This window comes from Nicotiana attenuata, chromosome 2, assembly GCF_001879085.1.
Source record: "Nicotiana attenuata strain UT chromosome 2, NIATTr2, whole genome shotgun sequence".
Lineage (NCBI taxonomy): Eukaryota > Viridiplantae > Streptophyta > Magnoliopsida > Solanales > Solanaceae > Nicotiana > Nicotiana attenuata.
In genome coordinates, this window is record NC_031990.1 from 5909934 (window position 1) to 5929566 (window position 19633).

The 19633-nt window shown below is 38.7% G+C and overlaps 1 protein-coding gene across 2 annotated transcripts; it reads left to right on the forward strand.

The window, feature by feature from the left end:
• LOC109243593 (pentatricopeptide repeat-containing protein At2g20710, mitochondrial-like) lies at positions 15649-19089 on the forward strand. 2 transcript variants are annotated; one of them, XR_002070582.1, is made up of 3 exons: positions 15649-15973; positions 17179-18388; positions 18477-19089. XR_002070582.1 is itself a non-coding variant. In XM_019410549.1 (2 exons), exons 1-2 carry the CDS (start codon positions 15695-15697, stop codon positions 18097-18099), a joined length of 1200 nt encoding a protein of 399 aa, XP_019266094.1. In that variant the 5' UTR covers positions 15649-15694; the 3' UTR covers positions 18100-19089. The 2 variants fall into 2 exon arrangements, 1 of the variants encoding a protein (XP_019266094.1); XM_019410549.1 differs by having other exon boundaries at positions 17179-19089.

Here is a 19633-nt window from a genome sequence, read left to right on the forward strand (position 1 = left end):
CAATTTTATGTTGAAACCTCCTCTTTGGAATCACCAAAATCGCCTAAGTGTTGAGAGTAATGTGGAGGAAATGAGTTTGGGTTCGTATTAATGAACCCTTCTGCCCCCAGTTATTTTCGCATCTGCGGAAGTATTTTCGCTTCTGCGAAATCCGCTTCTACGGAATTTGGCCGCTTCTGCGGCTTTTGGAATTTGGGGCTCGACCGCTTCTGCGGTCTGGGGGCCGCATAGGCGGAATCGCTTCTGCGGTCCCTGGGCCGCTTTTGCGGTTTCCCCTGGCCTGCCCCTTCTCCGCTTCTGCGAACTATTGACCGCATCTGTGGTCCCGCTTCTGCGGTCCAAGAACCGTAGGTGCGGTTATGACAGAAGCAGCAAGCTTCAGTCATTTTCCAAATTCTAACTTCACTCGAGCCTCGCTCGTTTGACGAGGCTCCCGTGCCCCGCCCGAACATACCGACAAGTCTGAAATCACAAGGCGGACCTACTCGAACCCTCGAAACACTCAAAACAACACTAAATCGGGGAATCAACCCCAAAACCAAATGAATCAAATCATTGAACTTCAAGTTCTTAATTCTCCTCCAACGGGTCAAAACGCCCTTAAACTACTCGGATTGACACCAAATCTTACGGGTAAGTCTTAGCTGATATTTCGGACTTGTACCAAGTTTCGGAAATCGAGATCCGAACACGATACCTAGGAAAACAATGATTTCTTAGTTCATTTAAACCTTTGAAACTTTAACTTAACAATTTCACATAAAAATTCATTACTCGGGCTAGGGACCTCGGAAATTCGATTTTGGGCATACGCCCAGGTCCCATATTTTCCCATGGACCCTCAAAAATTGTCAAATCACGATTCTGGGTCCGTTTTCCCAAAATGTTGACCGAAGTCAAACTTGGCCTTTTTAAAGAAACTTAAAGAAGCAACTACACTTATTCTTGCTCAAAGCTCTTCTAACTTCCGAACCACCCATCCCCGCAAGTCATAAATTAGCATAAGCAAGTGCGGGAAGTCTTATTTAAGGGAACGGGATTCAAAAAATGCAAAACGACCGGTCGGGTCGTTACATTTACTGCTTGCTATAAAATCCCCATACCCCCATTCCCCTATATGTGTTGAGTTAAAGTTCATGGCCTGGCCGCATCCAAATTGCTGCCCAGGTCTGAACCTGACCTTCAATAGGTCCTAACTCCCAAACTCAAACTGACAGGTTGGTCAGGGGTGTGCCAGCATCCTAATTGCTGGGCATGACCACTAGTTTGTCATGGTTGTCCCTAATTCCCCCTCTATTGCACTCACACTTATTCTTAGACTCTAACTTCTGCCCCCCTCCTATGAGCCTTGCCTTGGGGACCTTGAGTTCCCTCTAAACTTGGACATTTGAGAGCTGGCCCTTCCACACTGCACTACAATCTGATCCTGCAAATGTAATTGGGTGTGAGCACTGCCTGGAGTTCATGAAGCTCCTTGGAACTTTGACACACCCAAATGATGAGAAAGGTTTTGGAAATCTGATCTTTGGAAGTTGGTGTATCTCATGTTTCAGACTAGGAGTCTGAATTAGGCTCCCCTTGGTTGGAACTTTAATTTCTGATGTAATTTTTTCTTGTTTTTTTATTTTTCTTGATTCATTCGGGTTGTAATAATTTGTAATAACTATTGGGGGTGTATAATGAAAAGGGGAGGGTCGCTCATGCTATGCATGTGGGTAGACATCATGCTTTAGGTATTTATTTCTGCAATCACAGCCTATTTTTTTTCCGCTTATGCATCCACATATAGAAATCTGCCTATAAATTTATGCACCCACATATAGAAATCCTGCCTATAAGTTTATGCATCTACATATAGAAATCTTGCCTATAAGTTGTTTCATTACTGCATTAGAAAGCCTGCCTATAAGTTGTTTCATTACTGCGTTAGAAATCCTGTCTATAAGTTATGCATTTCATTAGAAATCATGTCTATAAGTCTCCACACTTCTGCATATAGAAATCATGATTATAAGTTTCCTGCACTTCTGCACATACACATGTCATTAGACAAACAATCCATAGGTTAAAAAAAAATAATCAATTGCATCTTAGATACCATGCTCTTAGGATTCCTGCATTTACATAATCGTTTTAGAATCAATAACGCTTAGAATTCATGCCTATAGGAGCAATCGTCTAAATCTGATTCACCCGCAAAGTCTAAAATCAGTAATAATGTGACTCAGGAAGAAAAGGTGAGTCTTCACTTCTGTTAGAGTAATTAGAGTGAGCACAAGTGTGTCTTGGCATGAGAGTCTACATTTGAGATACAATTGTGCACTGCTTAGGTCGATCATTGATAATAGCAAGTGTGACATAAATTGGGGCAATACATTGAACAGTTAGGCCTAGAAGTGTGGTTTAGTTTGCTCGAGGACGAGCAAAGGTTTAAGTGTGGGGTGTTGATAATAGGTGAATTTGACTATAATCACACCTTAAATAATCACCTTCTTGTGTAGTTTTAATGCTAAAAGTGATAACAAAATGCTCTTATTAGTGCTTTTCATGATTTGCAGGTGATATATGTATAAGGAAGGCTAAGGAGCAGTTTTGGAGTCAAAATTGGAGAAAAGAGGCTAAATGTGTAAATTCCCAATGAAGCTACACCCTGCCAGCCCTTAGGATTCAGAAAAATGGTTTGGCCGCGGTTCTACCGCGACCGCGGCAGAACCGCGGTAGAAGGCAGCTTCAGAACTTTAGAGATTCAAAGAGGGTGATTGGCCGCGGTTCTACCGCGACCGCGGCAGAACCGCGGCAGGCGCAGAAAAGTTCAGGGGTCAAAGTGTCAAATACGGGATTTTTAGACCTAAACCCTATTTAAAACATTAGACTTCGCCCAAGAGAGGAGATTATTGATTTTTAGGGTTTCTTAGCAAGGAAAACCATTGTGAGAGAATACTCCAAACATCTTTCTTCTTTACTTTTGATTTTTATGATGAATTCTATCTTAGTTTATTTTCCCATAGCCATGAGTAGCTAAATTCCTTGTCTAAGGTTTTGATGGAACCTATTGGGTGATGAACTTCTTGTTTATGTGAATACAAATTGCTAGTTTAATCTCTATTTGTTCAACTTCGTTTTGTTGTAGTTAATTGACAGGATCCTCAATTAGCTGTGCCTATTTAGTGTGCATAACTTGGAAAAGAGTGCATATTTAGGGTATTGTTGAACAACACCACTCCTAGATTATTAGAGGAATCTATAATTGCGGGTTTAAAGGCGGGATTAGGGATAACGAAGCCTTGGGTGTAATCTAAAGTGAATCGTGCTAAATAAAGTAAGCTAGTGTATCTCGGGAGAGTGCAATAGTAAATTACTGTGATTACTCGGGAGAGATTTACGGTAAGATTAGCGTTCATGATTGATAGAGATGTGTTGGTAAATTTGTATGAGCATAAACAGAAGGGATTCCATCAATAGGGGAAATCATTGCCTTAGCTTTTTATCATAATTGTTTACAACCTTATTAGTTTAGTTTACAATCATTTAGTTACTTGCAAGCGTAGTTGTTAAAGAACATTCAACTGAGATTTGAATATTTGGGAAGCTGGTTCAGAAGAATTAGTGGGTCTGAAGATAGTGGTTGATAGGTTAACTCTCTGTGGATTCGACCCTGGGCGTAATACTCGAGTTATATTTGCAACGTCCGCAGAGTCCTTTTTATAAGGCATAGTTGGGCGTGATCACTTCTTATCTGAAAATATATGATAAATCAGCCACCCCCTTCACGTAAGTTTAATTAAAGACCTAACCAGTAATTATAAGTCATGCTAAACAATTTCTGCTTTGAATGAGGAGGCCTATTTGAGCCTTAACTGCTATGTGTTTTTCCCCTTAACTGCTCTTACGTGTTTTGTTTGTCGCACTAGATTTTTGTCCTTTTTAAACTTCAAAAGCCAATATCCCTTTCCTCTAGGATTAGTAGTCCCAACTGCCTCCGAAACTGATAGGATTTGGGCGGGTAGTAGCATGCAATAAGTGACGAGACCATTCCACGCTTTAGTACCTTAACGGGGTGGGAAAGGGTAGACATGGATATGATGATCACGCGATAACACCATGTGTATAATTGGTTACCGGGTGTTGCATGGGTGATCCATGATATTTATAAGCCTAGGACCCCCTCCCTCTTTATGTGTTTACTTCTCTCTTTCAGAATTTTTAAATTGCAGTTTTTGGTTCTTTTAAACCTTGCCTTTTGCTTTAATCATTTAAAAAAAATCTCTTTAAATGTCCAAGTACTTTTTTTTTCTCTCTCCCAAATTGTCGCCCCTATTTCATCCATTTGTCTGATTATTTGTATCGATTATTTGACTCCCATTCTTCTGCACTCGTATATTCTTTAAATAAATTATGAAATTGCCTAGTCCCAAATTTCAGCTCATTTATTTAACTTTTATACTTCCCCTACTTGCAATCGTTATGTGAGAATTGTCTTGTATGTTTATTTGTTGTTTATATTGAAAGTCACAATTGTAGCATGGCCGGGAACCACACTAGTGGATCTTGCGGGGTGCCTAACACCTTCCCCCCGAGATAATTTCAAGCCCTTACCCATTCTCTGGTTCTTCTTCTCTTCATTTCTTTCTTAGTGTCCTAATGCACTTAATCATTAGGTGGCGACTCTTCTAAATCTCAAACCCAATTCCCAAAAGGAAAAGAGTTGTCCGCCCAAATATCGTAAACCCGATTTCGCCTTTAGAAAAAGGGGGCATCGACATGAGTTTTGAAAGCTGTCTTAGGAATGTCATCTGGAACCATCCTGATCTAATGATAACCAGATCTAAGATCAATCTTAGAGAATATAACTGCTCCTGCTAACTCATCTAGTAGATCATCTATAATAAGGATAGGGAACTTATCCTTGACAGTGCATTGATTGAGTTCCCTGTAATCCACACATAACCTCCATGTACCATCCTTTTTGCCTACTAGTACCACTGGAGAAGCAAAAGGACTGTTGCTATATTGGATCACACCCTGCTGTAACATATCTTGAATCAGCTTTTCAATAATATCCTTCTTCAAAGAGGAGTACCTGTAGGGCCTAATATTGATAGGCTTAATCCCAGGCTGCAAAGGGATGTTGTGATCAAATGTACCTCTTTGTGGTGGTAAGGTAGTAGGATCTGCAAACACCTGCTGATACTGCTGGAGGAGGTCTTCAATAACAGAAGGAACATGAACCCCTTTGGAAAGCTGCAATGCATTGAACTGGGTTGCTGAAGGCAACTCAGGTTCAACTACCAAAACCTGCAGCATAAAGAATTGCACCTAGTCCCTCTTCTTTTTGTTGATAGCTTTAGTGCTAGACAGCTTGCATTCTTCAGACACACCCTTCAACAAATGGAACTTACCTTGGTAAGTGAAGGACATAGTTAAATCATTATAGTCCATAGTGACAGGTCCCAAAGTTTTCATCCATAAGGTTCCCAGAACTAAATCATACTTCCCAACTGGAAACACTATCAAATCTGAAGTATAAGAGGTGCCTTGTAACATCCATTAGAAGTTCCTTACTACTCCAGATGTAGCCTCCATAGAATTGTTACCAAGGCTAACATAGCCAACTTTAGTGGGAACAATGCAACAACCTAACCTTTTAGCAGACTCACAATCTATAAAGTTGTGAGTACTTCCTCCATCTAACAGAATTTGTAATGGTCTCTTATCGCTGTATCCAGTCACATGAATAGTTTGTGCCCCTTGAATCCCACTCAATGCACATAAAGAGATCGTAGAAGGATCCCCCTCAGTCCCCGACCACTCCTCAGTAGTGGTTTCACCTTCTGTCTTTTGCACTATATCTTCTGAATATTCCTCCTCTCCATACTCCAAATCCAACACAAATAGTTGTTTTGGGAGGCTGCACTTATGACCATGAGTATATTTGTCATCACAAAAGTAGCACAGTCCTTGTGCTCTCTTGGCTTGCATTTCAACAGGGGAAATAGTCCTTCTAGTCCTGGAAACAACTAGTTGCTCGAGGAGCCAGTAAAGCTAGTATTGAACTAGGCATAGCAGTATTAGAAGACATTTTAGACTGCACATGTTCATAACTAGGCTTCCTCATAGTAAAAGAGGATTGACCTCCAGAATTAGACCTCTGAGCTCTAACATTAGCAGCTAATGTTGCTTCTGCTAGTCTAGCTAATCTATATGCTTTAGACAAGGTTTGAGGTTCATGCATTTTTACAGGATTCACCAACTCCTCCTTAAGACCTCCTAGGAAACAAGATATAGCTTGACTAACAGACAAATCACATTGAGCTAATAATCTAGCAAAAGCAAATTGAAATTCTCTCACGGAGCCAGTCTGCCTTAACTGTTTAAGTTCTAACATTGGATCTGAAAACTCTTCACTGAAGGTTTCAGTCAGAGCAGCGAGGTATTCTTCCCAGTTAGGTAAATCAGGTGAATCACGACACTTCATATAAGATCGATGCCACTCCAAGGCTTCATCATCTAAATTCATTACTACTAAGCTCACTCTTTGATTGAGAGGAGTCTTATCAACGGAATAGTATTGCTCGATCCTATACAGTCAATTTTTCAAATTTTCACCATTGAAACGCGGAAACAGCAAGTTATGATTTCGATTAGGATTAGCACAGTAAGGGTTGGGACCTAGGATTCCTGGTCCTGTTTGAAGCCCTTTATCCCTACAATTCGAAGTAGATGCATTGTCTTTCGATTGTTGATGCAACTGCGAACCCTCAAAGGAGTTTTTGAGAGAACTTACCATCTGTAGCAACTGAGTGTGTCTCTTGTCCATATCATCACGTAGCTCCTGCTGTTTCTGAGCTATTTCCTCCTTAAGATCTAGCTGTTGAGCACTAGATCCCCGTATTGCTCTTGCAAATCAGCTGGTTGAACTCCAGTCACTACATCAACAACTTTTTGAGGCCCCATTGTCTACGAGCTCTGATACCAATTGATACCAAATGCATGTATCGATAGAGGAAACAGTGATAATTGACGAGAAGAAGTAGATTAGAGGAGATAGAAGAAGAAAAGTAGAAAGGAAGGAGTATAGATTGAGAGAGTGAGAGATGCAGAAGTTTCTGTATATTCAATCATAATAGCTTTCTCTTACATTTCTCCTATTTATGTGACTAATACAATGGATTCAAATAAAATAAAAAAGGAAGATCAAATGAGCTTAATTTCATCCTACCTAACTTTCCCGCCTTTCTTCTATTTTTGAATTTCCGGTACAACTAAGTGATCACGCCCAACTCTAGTCCTAAAAAGGATAAGCGGTCGCTGCAAATATAATCCGGTCTAAAAGTCCGGAGTCGAATCCCACAGAGAACTAAGGCTTAGCTGTATCTGTTTAATATCACTAAGAAGACAAGATTGAACAATTTTCTAAATTATATAGATTGAGATTTATATTTCTAACTAATTAACTAGCAAATACTACAAAGCGGTAAAATTATCAACCAACGAGACAAAGGGTTGGAGACTAAATTAAGGAGGTCTAGAGTTATGATTTCCCCAATTTTCGGAATCTATACAGATATGTTCCCTACAATTTCGCCGATGTATTCTCTATTGATCGTGAGCACTTTAGGTGCCCTAATTCTCTCTCGAGCAACTACAACAATTTACTAGATATATTCTCTCGAACTACACTAGTTGGCTTCATCAAACCGCTCACTATGATCACGTCAAGGCTTTGTTATTTCTAAACCTACCTTTAAACCCAATGTATTGATTTCTCACATACGTTAGGAGTGACGTTGTTCAACAAACACCTAAATATGTATCCTTTCTCAAGCAACACACAATAAATAGGCACAGTCAATCGATGGTCATTCAATCAATAACAATAAACACGTAGCTGAACAAATAGAGAAATCCAACGGCTCAATTATATAAAAACATAACAAGAATTTATCCTACAAAAGGTTCTATCAAAACCCTAGATAACAAATTAGTTATTCATAATAGTATGTAACACTACAATACTAAAAGTCATAACCAACAATGAAAAATAGGAAGAGGAAGGAAAAACTCGTAGAAGAATTCCCCGCCTTGCTCCTATTGTGTCTCTGCCTCCTTAGGTCGAATCTGTGTCAAAAATTGGTCTCCTACTTCAAAAATACCATTTTTCCATGTATATATACCAAGTAGGGTCGGGCCCAAACTATTATACCTTCTCCTACGCGAAAAAGGACAATTTTTTCAGGTCTAGACGCCGCGGTCGCGGTCAACCGCGGTACGAACGCGGTACTTGGCAAGTATACTGCCTCAGCCCACCTCAGGTCCGCGGTCACGGTTTCGACCGCGTTTTTCACCCTGTTCCCTCTGGAATTTGGGAAAACGTAAAACATGAAATTTGTATCCCTTTGAGTTAGTTTCCAACCATATATTATGGAGCCCAAATGGAGTTCTGAGCAAAAAGTTATGTGCATTTTACTAGACAGTGAGCAATGTGCCTACTCGATTCTTCGTTTTGTTGCTCTATCATCTGTTGATCCCCGAATATGATCCCGGCTTAATTCCTTGGGCTTTTACTCAGACTTCAAAGCTCTAAATCACTTGAATTCATTCAATAACATCTATATAGCTCGGAATCACTCCTACAAGGCATAAAACACACAATTAGCTCAAGACACTAGCGATTAAAGCTCAAACTCAATTAAAGTGCAGTAAATTAGAGTGTAATAATCGACTAAAATATGCAATTATAGCCTATCATCAACACCCCGCACTTAAACCATTGCTCGTCCTTGAGCAATCAAACTACAGATTTTTATAGACACGACCTTTTTTTAAACAATTCTCCTAACTCATCACACCAAGAATATTTAAAATAGACTAAGCACAAAAGCGTAACATCTTCACCTCAAGATTTGACTTACAAGTACCACGCATTATTCACAACTCACCCACTTACTCTAACATAGAGATCACTGACATTACCTTTCCTTCATGAATCAAGTGCCCTCACACAACAAAAGAGAGTAGTTCCACACAATAAAATTTAAGAGCACTTAGGAACTCAAGATAGAAAGAATTCACTCGCTCTCAGAAATAACATTCATATGCCACAAAAGATGCACCATAAGCTTTCCCGTAGTGTACTACTCAACTAATCGAGCTCATTCAGTCTAGGATCAAGTAGGATTTTATTTGGTTGTAATGTAAGCTGCGGGATGGGTAAGATACATTTAGATATAAGAGTGACTACACCTCCCTAAGCACTTTAATACATATACTTTAACATTCAAATCCTATACTTATGTCAAACCAAACTCCGCCTTCACAACAATGTATTTTACCCCATACTTCTTTAAGCATAAGTACAATTACATCAAGAGTCACCACTTATCAATGAATTTTTTTCCCCACAACAATACAACTTTTTTTTTTCAATTCAAGTGACTCTTACTTGTTCAAAACAGCGCACCTTTCTCCTGATTTCATTAGTTCCACTCAAAAGCCAAACCATCCACCCCACACTTTAACTTTTACACAGTTCAAACAATTCAAGTGCTCATGAGAGGTTAAAAGGTTCAAATAGATGATTAATTCAAACAAATGGGTAAGACTTGTAATTTGGTTGCCAAAGAAACAAGATTACAAGCTCAAAGGGGTTAACTACGATACATAACAATTATGTGGGTAAAATATACATATCTTGCTCAATAAAGAAACGCCTATATAACTTCCAAGACTGAACAAAACTACTATTTCGCTTTGCAAACACACGGGGCAAGTTCTAGGCATCAAATGCAATGCACAGAATAACAACAAACCTCACACGCACATGACACATGACTCACTCAGGATTGTTTTCATAAAGACACTCTAGTCAAAGCAGTTAAGCAAAGTTAAGAACATACAATTTAAGGTACTTATACAAGAGTAACAAAACTGAGCCTAAGCGTCACAACCAAAGTACTCACTATTCTCAAGGCATAACAAAGTCAAGAGATATTGCTTCAATTCAAAACACAACACAATGGCTCCTACTCCCACAAAAAAAAAATTAACTACACCCGGTTCAAACAAAACCCTTGGAAAAGAACCGTAGTTTAAAGAAAAACTAAGGGGGAATTATTACACTACCTACAAAGAAAAATCTTTTTATTTTATTTTTTTTAGACTTAAATCCCTCAAGAAAATTGTCTAATAGATCCATCGTCGAAAAAAGTCCAATCTTTTCTATTTTAAAAAAAAGTATTCAATTAAACTAACACAACTAAAATAGCATAGAAAGTCACCTAGACAACCTCCTCACCCCACACTTAAAATTGTGCATTGTTCCCAATGCACACCATAACTAATAAAAGGGTAAAAGAGACTCTCTTGTAGGCCAAAGGGCTAAGCACTAACAGCTCATGGGGTACTCAGACTTCTCCCAAGCTTGGTCCTTCGTGCGGGTACCTCACACTTAGTTCCAACCATTTGGTTTGCTGTTGCATCCTTCCAATACCTTTTCTTTCCATGCTCCTAGAAAATAAAAAATTGACACTACAAAAATAATACAATTAAAAAAATAAAAAAATAAAAAAATAAAAAAATAAGTAAAATAAAGCAATAAAGCTGGGTTGCCTCCCAACAAGCGCTTGATTTAACGTCGCAGCACGACGCGAATCACTTTTTGCCTCCACCTCGAGCTTATGAATTGAACCCCAAGTTTTGGTTCAAGCTTATGATTATGGTCATGGGGCGGTGGAATGAATCTAACTGCCCAAGGAAATAATGTAGTATTCTGCACTCCTTGACCTTTGTATGAGGTATGTAATCCTGACTTTCTGCAAGAAGAATTCCAGAATATATGCACCTTGTTCCTCATTCCTCGATGATCGCTACCAACTCCGCACTACTAATAAGTTACAAGAGAGGGTCGCAATAGCTTTTACCCGATTTTGGGTCGGTATCGAATCCACAGAGAGCTAGGATTGGAATCGAGTATCTATCTAGTTTAGGATTGCGTATGTGCTCTTAATTAGTCTTCTATTCATTTTTGGGTTTTCTTTATGATTCTATTTTTATCAAACTACTAATTGAAAATGCAACTAGATTAAGCTAAGAGTAAATTGCTACAAGTTGTATCTAATGGTTTAAAAGGCACTAGGGTAGTGACTTTCACCTAGGTGGCCAATTGACGGGTGCTTGCATCCAAGGCACGATTGACATGATTGGGGAATATGTTATGACCGTTGCTCGATACTACCCACTCTACACCTCTCGGTAGAAAGAGTGATTTTGCCCAATTGACTTTCTCAAGACCAATTGGGTATGCATATTTGTCCAAGCAACTAGGGTTCAAGTCGGGTATTACTCTCTCGAGGTTTAACCCTTTAATTGGGACTATCAAATCTCTTGAGTCCATCCCAGTTCCTTGTTGAGTCAATTTTGGAGACATAGGCTCTCTTTCTCAAGAAGAGCCCAAGTCAACTTAGCACAAACTAGTGTTTGCAACCACTAATTCATAAATTAAACCATAAAATTGACCCAAATAATCACAACACCCATCAATTACCCACACTAGGGTTGATCCACAACCCTAGCTAATGGGTCTAGCTACTCATGCTTGAAGAGAAAATTAGAGAAATAGATGAAGAGAAAGACATATTAATTAATTACTAATGTAAATACAAAGATTCAATGATTAAAACTAAGTAAAAATGCCCAAAATGGATAAGAAAAGTCTTCTCACGAGCGCAGGTACTATATTGCAACGTCAGATGCCCTAAAAATGGAAAAAGAATCTATTTATACTAAGCTTGAAAAACTGGACAAAAATGCCCCTGCGGGGTCAGTGCGGACCGCACAAAATGGTGTGCGGCCGCACTAGGCTCTTGAACTTGAAATTTTGACTCTCTGAACCCAGGCTCCGCGAACCACACAGAATGGATTGCGGCCGCGGAGGCTTTCAATGCGGTCCGCGCAGAATGGATTGCGGACCGCACAGGCTTTATCTGCTGACTTTGGCATCTCTCTGAACTTTGGTTCTGCGGACCGCACAGAATGGTCGTGCGGCCGAAGTACCTCAGTGCGGACCGCACAAAACCTTCTGCGGCCGCACTGCCTTGATGCCTGAATATCCAACTCTCTGAATCTCCCTAGTGCGGACCGCACAAAGTGTAGTGCGGCCGCACTAGGTCTGTTTCTCCTAAGTTTTGTCTTGTCTTTGGTACTTGTGCAGGTTTCACTCCTTTTGAGCCGATCTTTAACATCTTGTTACTTTGTTGATCAAACCTGCAATCAAGCACAACTTATGAGCCTTTTTGGGACTATTTTGTATGAATTTATAATCAAAGCATAAGCACAAAGGGGTATAGAATGCGTCAAAATCCCTAGTTATCACTCGACTCTTTAATTGGTTCGGATGACTCTATTTCCATATCATCATCCAAACATAATGTGGAAAAATGCTTGGAGTGTGGACCAATGCGCTCAAACACATGAACTTCAGGACTTTCAACATCCTCAACATTAATGATACTAGAGTCAACAAAATTTATATTCTCAATGTCCTTGGCTGACTCTAGTCGCACGTCTTCAACATCGACATCCTCAAATTGTAGTTGGCTAGGTTGTTGATGTTCTACTCTGACCTCCCCAATTAACACCTCAAATTCATGCTCTTCTTGGCTACTATCCTCAATATTGGCTTGTTGAGCATTAAAAGCTCCAACCACTTGACTCAATTGAGCCTCCAACTTGCGAATAGTTGCCTCTTGCCTTTCTATCTGCAATTGTTTTTCATTATTTTGTTTCAGAAGGCACTTTATCCTGGATCTCCTTCAGGTCTGTATCCCCAGGTTCTTTGTTCCTGTTAACTTCACAAGAAAAGGTAGAACCATCATAGTAAGGGGTTGGGGGAAGATAAGAAATATAAGCACAACCATAAAACTGACCATGTTTACCACCACACACATTCCACAAATAAGATTGAGTTGGTGTACATAACTCGCTCTCAGGAACGTTTTGAAAATTTTGCCACGGGTGGTTTCCTTCACAATATGTATGGAGATCAATAGTAGAATTATCTACACCTAAATTCCCATAATTCCAAGATTTCATGTTTCTCAAATCAACAGTTATAGAAAAAATATAAAAATAAAATAAAATAAAAGTTCAAACTTGAATCCTAGCAATATATACAGCTACAACTACACCGTTAGTTCCCCGGCAACGGCGCCAAAATTTGATCACGCCCAAATCTAGTCCTAAAAAGGATAAGCGGTCGCTGCAAATATAATCCGGTCTAAAAGTACGGAGTTGAATCCTAAAGAGAACTAAGGCTTAGCTGTATCTGTTTAATATCACTAAGAAGACAAGATTGAACAATTTTCTAAATTATAAAGATTGAGATTTATATTTCTAACTAATTAACTATCAAATACTATAAAGCGGTAAAATTATCAACTAACGAGACAAAGGGTTGGAGACTCAATTAAGGAGGTCTAGAGTTATGATTTTTCCAATTGTCGGAATCCTTACAGCTATGTTTCCTACAATTTCGCCGATGTATTCTCTATTGATCATGAGCACTTTAGGTGCCCTAATTCTCTCTCGAGCAACTACAATAATTTACTAGACATATTCTCTCGAACTATGCTAGTTGGCTTCATCTAACCGCTCACTATGACCACGTCAAGGCTTTGTTATTTCTAAACCTACTTTAAACCCAATGTATTGATTTCTCACATACGTTAGGAGTGACGTTGTTCAACAAACACCTAAATATGTATCCTTTCTCAAGCAACACATAATAAATAGGCACAGTCAATCGATGTCCATTCAGTCAACAACAATAAACACGCAGTTGAACAAGTACAGAAATCCAACGGCTCAATTATATAAAAACATAACAAGAATTTATCCTACAAAAGGTTCTATCAAAACCCTAGATAACAAATTAGTTATTCATAATAGTATGTAAAACTACAATACTAAAAGTCAAAACCAACAATGAAAAATAGGATGAGAAAGGAAAAACTCGTAGAAGAATTCCCCGCCTTGCTCCTATTGTGTCTCTGCCTCCTTAGGTCGAATCTGTGTCAAAAATTAGTCTCCTCCTTCAAAAATACCATTTTTCCATGTATATATACCAATTAGGGTCGGCCCCAAACTATTATAACTTCTCCTACGCGAAAAAGGACAATTTTTTCAGGTCTGGACGCCGCGGTCGCGGTCAACTGCGGTACGAACACGGTATTTGGCAAGTATACTGCCTCAGCCCGCCTCAGGTCCGCGGTCACGGTTTTGACCGCGTTTTTCACCCTATTCCCTTTGGAATTTGGAAAAATGTAAAACATGAAAGTTGTATATCTTTGAGTTAGCTTTCCAACCATATATTGTGGAGTCCAAATGGAGTTCTGAGCAAACAATTATGTGCATTTTACTAGACAGTGCGCAATATACCTACTCGATTCTTTGTTTTGTTGCTCTATCATCTGTTGATCCCCGAATACGATACCGGCTTAATTTCTTGGGCTTTTACTCATACTTCAAAGCTCTAAATCACTTGAATTCATTGCATAACATCTATATAGCTCGAAATCACTCCTACAAGGCATAAAACACACAATTAGTGCAAGACACTAGCGATTAAAGCTCAAACTCCATTAAAGTGCAGTAAACTAGAGTGTAATAATCGACTAAAATACGCAAGTATAGTCTATCATCACTAAGCTAACTATTCATCTACGTGGCATCCTTGTTGGCAGCTGAGTTGGCAGAAGGTCCATCAGTTGCTGGAATATGTGTATCACTAGGTCGAAGAAGGAAGAAGAACTTATTGCAAATTTATACAAAAAATCACTATTTCTTTTTCAAGAAATCATTTCAGCTGACAACAATTCCTCGGCCCAGTGTATGTTGTAAAATTTTCATGTGGCGTCCAGTTTTGCGTCACCCATTAAATTTGCACATACTTTTTAAAAAAAGTTTAATTGATACCTAATTTTGGATAACTTCATATACATACACTTTTCTTTTCTTTAGCACTGTTTTCTTCTTCTTTGTGCTTAAAGTTTCTTTTTCTTCGTAGTTGCAAAATGGATTTGTTAAATTTGTTGTTATTTTAATAATTTGATGAATTTAGATTTGTTCTTTATCCTCTTTGAAAGTTATCTTTTAGATTTGAACTTATTTAGAGTAAATTTAGGTATTGAATCGTGTATTGTATTATTGAAATTCGAAGAACAAGTTTATGTTTCAGAACTTAAGATTTGAAATCTGAAGTTGCATTCAAGAGATTGAACTATTTAAGATTTGAATTTTTGAATTGCATTTGAAGATAAGAGAACTTCAAATTTGACTTATGAAGTTCCATTGAGGAGATTGTAGTACTTCAGGTTTGAATTTCTGAAATTGCATTGGAAAGATAGAAGTGCTTCAGATTTGATTTTTGAAGTTGCATTGAAGAGATTGAGTATTGACTACTTCAAATCAGAGCGAGTACACTTTGCAAATTTTGTGCAACGCGAATATAACTTGGATGATGGCCCCAAAAGTTGGTATATATGAAAATGGCCCTTGTATGTTGGGCTCCTGGGCTACAATCCATCTTCTTCTGACACGGGCTAAACTTCTATGGATCGGGTCACCCATAGTTGCTTAAACCCGCCTAAATCTCCCAAATCATTTCTGCTTCATCTTCAGCAAAATCAACATAAACCTAATGAAGCTTTTCCGCTCTACGTTCAGGAGCCAAAATTCAATATCTTATTACAGAACCACAAATAACCGTTTTTATGGCACAACGACATCGACTAAACAAGATAAAGATGAGAGGGGTGAGTGGGTCTACACAAGAATTGCACCATTAGGTAGCCCAGAGGTGTCAATGGTTCCAGTGCTGGAACAATGGGTTAAAGAAGGTAATCAAGTGTTGAGGAGTGAGCTTCAGTGGATTATCAAAAGGTTAAGGAGCTACAAAAGATACAAACATGCCCTTGAGGTACAAATTTTGCTGTTTGTTGTTGTTTTAGTGAGTTTTAAGATTATGCATTGTGAAATAAACTGTCTGGAGACCAGGGTTCAAAACCAGGTAGAGGAAAAGAACACTTTGCCTAAGGTTTTTTGGTGGGTAAAGTTGTGCTGGTGGAATGTAGCATGTTCTTACGGGAAGTCTAGGTGCGCACAAGCTGTTTTGGACACCAACTTTCATTGAAAAAATTGTTTGTGTTTCTTCGCTAAGCAAATGACACACACACACACACATATAAAACTGTTAGACACCAAACCTAATGTGAGTGTACCAACACGCCCGAGCCTTAATACCAATTAGTTAGAGCATATATGGATCTAATATAAAGTTATAATTAGGTATTGCTGGAGAATTTTGTTCAAGAAAACTAAGTTGAGGATGAGCTTGATAAAGTTTTTGATGAGAGCGTTTTTTGTTCCTAGGTTGCTGCAGAGAATGTATTAGGCAGCAGAGGCGGATGTGGCCTTCTGGCTATGGTTCATATGAACCCATAATCTTCAACCCGGAGTGCAAATTTATATGTAAAAACTTACAAATCTTAAGATATATTAGATCCGAATCCATAACTTTAGCGGTGCAATGAGTTCAGTCACAGTTGGGTTCTGGATTTAAGAACAAGTGTTAATGATTGGGTTCGAACTTTAATATTTGTACATATTTAATGAATTCTTCAACACAAATACCTTGTTTTAGAAAAAGCTATTGGGTTCGGCTGAACCCAGAGCTTGGTTTATGCCTCCACCCCTGAGTTCAGTGCTAAGAATCTTAAAGATTGAGCCTATTAAGTGTAAATCATGTATCCACCTTTGTTAGGCGGATTCGTCGTGTTGTACAAGTGCATGTTCGAAGTCACCAATGGGCTTAGGCATACCACTCAAAAGGCCTCGAGCATTTAAAGAGTAGATCTTTTGATACGCAAAAAGAAAGAGCCACTGAGCGCTTGATTTTGCCCTAATTTAGTAGTCGATAGTTCCCAACCTCCATGTGCCCATTGGTCCTTCTGTTAATTTAGGCAAAGGTAACAGCTAGAGATCATAGAATGAAGAAAACAGCAGTCACCCTTGCAAGATACAGCATAGAGCCAAGTTGTGTTGGTGACGAAAGATCTGAGCTACTTATGTATCTTCATTCTTGAACTTATAAATCTTGCCCTTATCTTGATAGTTTTGTGACAGGTATCTCATTGGATGACAGACAGAAGATATTTCTCCCTCCAACCTGCTGATGTTGCTATACGAATTGATTTGATGTATAAAGTTAAAGGTCTCGAAGAGGTTGAAAAATACTTCAATAGCACTCCGCAGAAATTGAAACGCCTGACAGTGTATACATCTCTCCTCAATTGCTACACCAGCGAGAAGTCTGCAGAGAAAGCTGAGGCCCTAATGCAGAAACTAAGAGATATGGGGTTTGCTAAGGGTACATTGTGCTACAATTTGATGCTGAACCTCTATTCTAAAACAGGAAGATGGGAGGAAATGGACAATCTGATGAATGAAATGGAGCAGAAAGGCATAAATTTTGATGAATTCACGCTCACAATACGGTTAACTGCATATGCTGCTGCTGGAGATTCTGATGGAGCGGATAAAATAGTAGCGATGATGGAATCTGATAAGCATCGCATTTTGCAGTGGGGTACTTACAGTATTGCAGCAGATATGTGTTTGAGAGTTGGACAGGTGGAGAAAGCTTTAGCAATGCTGAATAAATTGGAGGGCATGATTTTGACTGGTGAGAAAAGTAATGGTGCATATAATTCATTACTAAAACTATATGCGGAAGCTGGAAAGAAAGAAGAGGTGCACCGAGTGTGGAATTTGTATAAGCAGGAGAAGAAAATTCTTAACAAAGGTTACATTAGTGTGATGAGCTCACTAGTGAAATTTGGTGATACAGAAGGAGTTGAGAAGATCTTTGAGGAATGGGAAGCGGAATCTTTGTCCTATGACTTCCGTGTTCCAGACGTTTTGATTGGTACTTACTGTAGAAATGGTCTTCTGGAGAAGGCTAAGGAATGTCAAAAGGGGGTGTTCCATGGGTCACCACATGGTGTCACTTGGCAAATGGATACATACATGAAGATCTTGTCCTAGAGGCTGTAGAAGCATTGAACAAGGCCATCTTAATGTGCCCGCCAAATTATAGACCTAGCAAGGAGACCTTAGTTACATGTGCACAATACTGGGAAAACCAGGGAAATGTGGATAAAGCGGAGGACTTTGTAAGGTCTTTAGAAACAGAGCATATGTTCTCGGCTGTTTTTCGTGACAAGTTGTTGCGCTTTATTAAGGAAGAAAAACTACAGACCTGAGCAAACACAACTTGCGTGGGAACAACTGATTTAAGAGACTCTCGCAAGGTTAGGCATGGCCAACAATAGCTGTAAGTATGAACTGAAGCTGTTAGGTCTGCTAGATACGGAACAATTAAAGAGAAATTTATTTGTCTGACGGAGATTCTTTTTCTTCAGGGTTCATAGTTGATATTTCTCATTGAGATTCACCTGTGGTTGGTCTCGACTCTCAAGTGATCTTAGGCCGCATATTCATTGATGATAAGTAATATACTGCAAGATTAGTCCTCAAGAGAGACAAGATGCTTTGTTCGTAACATATATTGCGTCAACGAGCTTGTCTGAAAGCCAAAATTCAACAGAATGTGTATATTCTTTGTTTTGGTAACTATAGCTGGTGGGAGCACCAAAGCTCCTTTCCTGAGCTTGTTTGAGTTTGGTTATGAAGACAGTACAAGAAGGTACATTACTTCGGTTCTTCGTTTTTCGCCGTATGATGTTATTGTAGTTTAAGTATTGTGACAATATTGTTTGTTGAGAAGCTGATAATATTAGTCCAAGCCCCATGGTGTGCCACCTCCTAAAAATAGAGTAGGGTCATTTCTCCCCAGTTTAGCATATTTAATGAACGTTTTTTCTTGATTGAAGAATATCTGAGACCTCCCCTCTTTGATGGTGAAAATGAGGGTTAATCTTCCCTCTTACAGTGATTCTTTATGCTGTTACTCTCAAGGGATGCCTGAGCTGTTAATACTGGAGTCTGGAGTAACATACTTTCTTATTTTCTTTATACTTATTGTAGTAAGCTTTAAAGAAATCTACCACTATTGCTCTTCTTTATTTTCTTCTATAGCTTTTGAGTAAATAAAAGATATTGAATGGAAATTATGGGGGGGGGGGGGGGGGGTGCTGGATCTTCCTCAAACTAGAGGGCGATTGAGTTTAATTTTCTAAACCATAAAAGTTAAAAGTTAAAAAGAATTCACCAAACAATAGAGTTTAAAAAGAAAGTAAACTTAAAAAGGAAGTTTGAATAAATCACCCAACAAAAAAATACTTTAAAAAAATTCAAGTTTTTCTTTCGTATAGTTGAATTGACACCATTTTCCCAAGAAGAGAATGAAGAGCCAAGTTTCAACAGGATATATTACAGTCAGGTGCGAGCGTGTAACTTAATTAGAGGGAGAGTGGAGTGTAAAAATTCTATGCTTTGAAATTCCAGTCTTTTATATGTGACGAAGTTTTCTTGTAAAAGACTGGAATTATATATATATATATATATATATATATATATATATATATATATATATATATATATATATATATATATATAT